This window comes from Dendrobium catenatum, unplaced genomic scaffold, assembly GCF_001605985.2.
Source record: "Dendrobium catenatum unplaced genomic scaffold, ASM160598v2 fragScaff_scaffold_1117, whole genome shotgun sequence".
NCBI lineage: Eukaryota > Viridiplantae > Streptophyta > Magnoliopsida > Asparagales > Orchidaceae > Dendrobium > Dendrobium catenatum.
Genome location: NW_021319579.1, coordinates 1357527 through 1361756, shown reverse-complemented (window position 1 = coordinate 1361756; position 4230 = coordinate 1357527). Strand labels below are relative to the sequence as shown.

The window sequence follows — 4230 nt, the reverse complement described above, 5'->3', positions numbered from 1 at the left end:
TTTAAAGTATGTTTTTAGTAAAAAATTAAAATTTTGTGCTAAAAATTTGCTTTAAGAAGCAGTAAAAAAGTCACTCAGATCGAATGCTTTAAGAAGCAGTAAAAAAGTTGTATTTATTTTGATAAATGAAATATAAATTTTTTATAGATTGCATATATCTGAAAATAAATTTAACAAAATTTAGACTCACTCAGATCGAAAGGAAAAAAAAAAAAGTGAGAGTATCCTGCTATAAAATGCAACAAGATGGGCTTCAAAGGAGAAATTATTCTGTGTGGTCATCAGATCGTCTGGAGAAAAATAAAAATGTGTCACGTCACCCGGTATATAACAATACACAACATCATTACACATTAAAAAAGTGATGTGGTGCTCTCTTATTCTTCTCCGGTCGCCGCCATCCGGTGACTGCACAGAATAAATTTTTGCTTCAAAGGACTTGAATTTGCACTGAGATACCAAATTATATTAATCTTAGTGTAAATCCAAGCCTTAGAAGTTCATCATGATGAATTTTGCATCAAAACAATCGTAACATAATTTTTTTCCTTGATCAAAATTCCCTCAAAGCATACAAGCTGATTTTTTTCCCCTTTAATAATAACGTCGCCAGCTGTTTTAATTCTAACATAATAAACTATGAAAAATTTTAAATTTTGTCGTATATCCTTACCAAATTTTTTATCAAGATTGACATCAAAACTCTTGAATGTGATTTGAGATTAGTGCAATTTAAATTTATTATATATTGCACTCATCTCAAAGCAGATCTAAGACCTTTAAAACTCATTCTAATCATTTATTTAATAGGGGCTTGCTTACATAATTTTTTTTCAATAAAATAAAAAATCTAAATATAGAAAACTTCTTTCATGTCGCTTTCTTGGTGTATGATGATGACAAGGATCCAAACATACAACCTCAGCATTAATTTATCAAAATAATAAAAGTTTTTCAAAAGGAGCTCCATGCAATTTGATAATTTTATATTAACATAATCTTAACTTTTTCTTATAATTTATCAAAACAATTAATGCTTTTCAATAGGACCTCTTTGAAATTTCTAATCTGATTTTAACTTCTGATTTTTGGCTTTTTATTGGTAATTAATTAAGGTGGTCTTAAAAAAAATCGATCATGACTTTATGAGACCACATGGTCGGATAAAGGCTTGTTGTTGTTGTATATTCTGATACGAAAATAATGATAATGAGTTTTAATATCCTCTGATATTCTTTTAAGATGAGTGCAATGCAAAAATAATTTATATCGCACCCATCTAAAAGTAAATCCAAAGGCTGGAAAGCTTATATTGACCATAAATTAGGTTAACAGATCCTAACACAATTTTTTTCAGCTATATTACGGGTTGTATCGAGTCGAGTTGGAACGAGCTGACTTATATTCGAGATTGAATATTGCAATTTTGTCTCGAGTCAAATTAGATTTGAATCAAAAGTGATTGATTCAAATGAGTTTGGAGCTAATTTGAATAAATGTTATTAGTTTTATAAAATATTTTTAAATCACTAATCAAGAATATTATTTAATAAAATTTAGCAAAATTATTATAAACATACATTTAAAATAAATGATTAAATGTATTTGTTATATTTATCTTTCATGCATTTATATATAATGATACTTCATGGGAAAATTATCTTGATCGGGCACGAATCTCGAGGCAAAAAGATAGTTGGAAACTTCAAAATTTAATTTCGGGAGCATCTGAACTCCGATTTCAGCGAGCTTATAGTCAAACTGAGCATCTCAGAAATACGAACCCAATGAAACCAAGATCAACCCAATCCGAGCCCAAATGAGTCCAAATCATGGACCTGAAGCGCTATTGGAAGGTTCAAACCACTATTTGAGTTACTAAACGGACTCCGATTTTGACGAGCTTATACTCGAATCGAACGGCTCAACGAGAGGAATCCAAAGAGCCCAAGATCACTAAATTCCAACATCATTAAGGCCTCCAAATGTCCAACGAACGGTGCACGATCGAAGGGTTCACTATCGGCCGTTCATTCAAACCACTCCCTATTCGCCCTTGATCTCACACCTATTTACGGGCCATGCCACTCCAGAAAATCTATAAATAGAGCCCTCATTCTTCACAAGAGAGGATCCAAGCAAGAGAGAGAAGAAGAGAAGAGAAGGAAGAAGGTCCTCCTCAATAGCCGCCGGACCACCGCAGGACCACCGCCGGACCATTGCAGGAGCACCGCCGAACCACCTCAGGAACCTCGCCGGACCACCACCGGATATTTCATTGCACCACCGTCTTAAGGCCCAACGTTCAGGCCCGACGCTAAGACCCGACGTTCTGCTGAGGGCCCTGTTCTGTTCAAGGCCAGACTGTCAACACCCGAACTTTCAAGTGGCACTGGGTTTAACACCTGACTCCTATCGAATAGTTACTAATTGTAAATCTGATCGCCCTTAGAAGAGATTCAGTACTTTGTAACCGATTCAAAGTCTAGTGGAATCATTTTCAACTGGGCTAGGCCTCGTGGTTTTTCCCCTTTTTAAGGGTTTTCCACGTAAAAAATCTTGATTTATCTGTGTGTGAGCTAGTTATCCGTACAACACTAAGACGTAGAATTAAATCTCTATCGCCACGTATTTTCTAGCCCGCAACAATATTAAAAATTTATATATTAGATATGTAAATATATAAAACATTTATGATTTATATGTAAATTTATCCATAGTTCAAATGGGTAGAATGTTGATAATAGCTTTGACAACTGACCCATTAAATCATCTCTTAGTAGTTCACATGAGTTATAGCTTTCACTCTGAGCTGTTATTATTTAATAATTTTGGTCGGTGATCCATTGGAATCCTAAGAAAATGATAATAAAAATAAAATAAAATCACGGTGGGGCCAAATTTTTTGAAAATATCTTATCATAAAAAAAAAATTATAAGAGAATTTTATTTTTGGAGGGTGGGCGCTCAAACACAGCTCACCCAGATTTTAAAATTTTCAAAATTTTGCTTTTTAGACAGCAACTAGTAACTATTATTTTTTAAAAAAATTTTAATATTTTTTAGAAACAGTTTTTTTAAAGCAATTTTTTAAAATAAATTTTTATTTTTATTTAAAAAAATTGTTTAAAAAAACAATAAAAAAGACGGCTTTCTTCTTGCTTCCTGAAACAGCTTTTTATTACAAAAATTAAAATTTTTATATTAAGAAGATGCTTTAAGAAGTAGTAAGAAAGCCGTCCCCAAACGAAGCCTAAATCTATTTTACTTTGTAAAGCTATTTCTTAACTAAAAGAATATTTTAAAAATAGAAAAAAAGCTAAAGATGTTTTAAAAGATGAGTTATTACGTCCGGTGACCCAATTCAGACTCATCATGTCACCAAAATACACTTGGACCCGATATATTTTGATGACGTGATGCTTCTAGATTGATGTCCAGACGAATCCTGACACTGAGCGTAATAATTTTCAGTCCCAAAGAAGCCCAAATGTTCCTTTTATTAATTTCCCCTCAGCTTTATATAAACCGTGAGAGTTTTATATCTTCTGAGCTGCTCGAGCGAGAGAGAGAGAGAGAGAGAGAGAGATCCTTTCATTTTTATTCTTTGTCACTTCACCGCCTCTCTAGCTCTCTCTCCATGAAAAGCAAGGTAGCTGTAGGGAGTGGCAAATGGGTAAATTCTGCTGCCGAGCCTCTTCTTCTTCAAAACGGTGGCGGCGCCGGCGACCTGCCGTTGGCTGAGGCCAAGGAGTCACTTCTGATGGTTTATCTCAGCACAGCTATCGCCGTCTCCGGCTCCTTTGAGTTCGGATCATGTGTAAGCTTCTGTAAAGCTGAACTCTTCTGATATTTCAATATTTCAGCATATTTTAAGCAGGTTCTTTTTTCTTTTTTTTTTTAAATAAAAGAATTTTTATTACTAAAATGAAAATGTAGAAGATAGAAATCTTAGTTCCAAAGAGAGAGAAACATTTAGGGTTTACGAGTCGAGTTAAGTATCTGACTAATCAAACTTAGCTCATTTAATTTTTGTTGAGCCCGAACTCGAGTTCAAGCTTTAGTTCAACTCAAGCTCATTTACAGAGTTCGAACTCTGCTCGTTGGAAAAATTTTAGATTCTGGTTGGCTCGATTGCTCGAGGTTGTTTGAAAAGTTCAAGCTTGCCTTGATTTTTTAGTTTTAAATTAAAATTTTCATATTTTAAAAGAATTTTACTTTAATATATAT

The 4230-nt window shown here is 33.6% G+C and overlaps 1 protein-coding gene across 1 annotated transcript in view; it reads left to right on the top strand.

The window, feature by feature from the left end:
• Positions 1-3636: 3636 nt before the first annotated feature.
• LOC110113794 (sugar transporter ERD6-like 16) overlaps positions 3637-4230 on the top strand; it is a gene marked incomplete in the record, with an annotated part of 6849 nt that continues 6255 nt past the window's right edge. Inside the window, 1 exon segment of the mRNA XM_020846491.2 lies at positions 3637-3820. Within this exon segment, the coding sequence (XP_020702150.1) occupies positions 3641-3820 (180 nt within the window).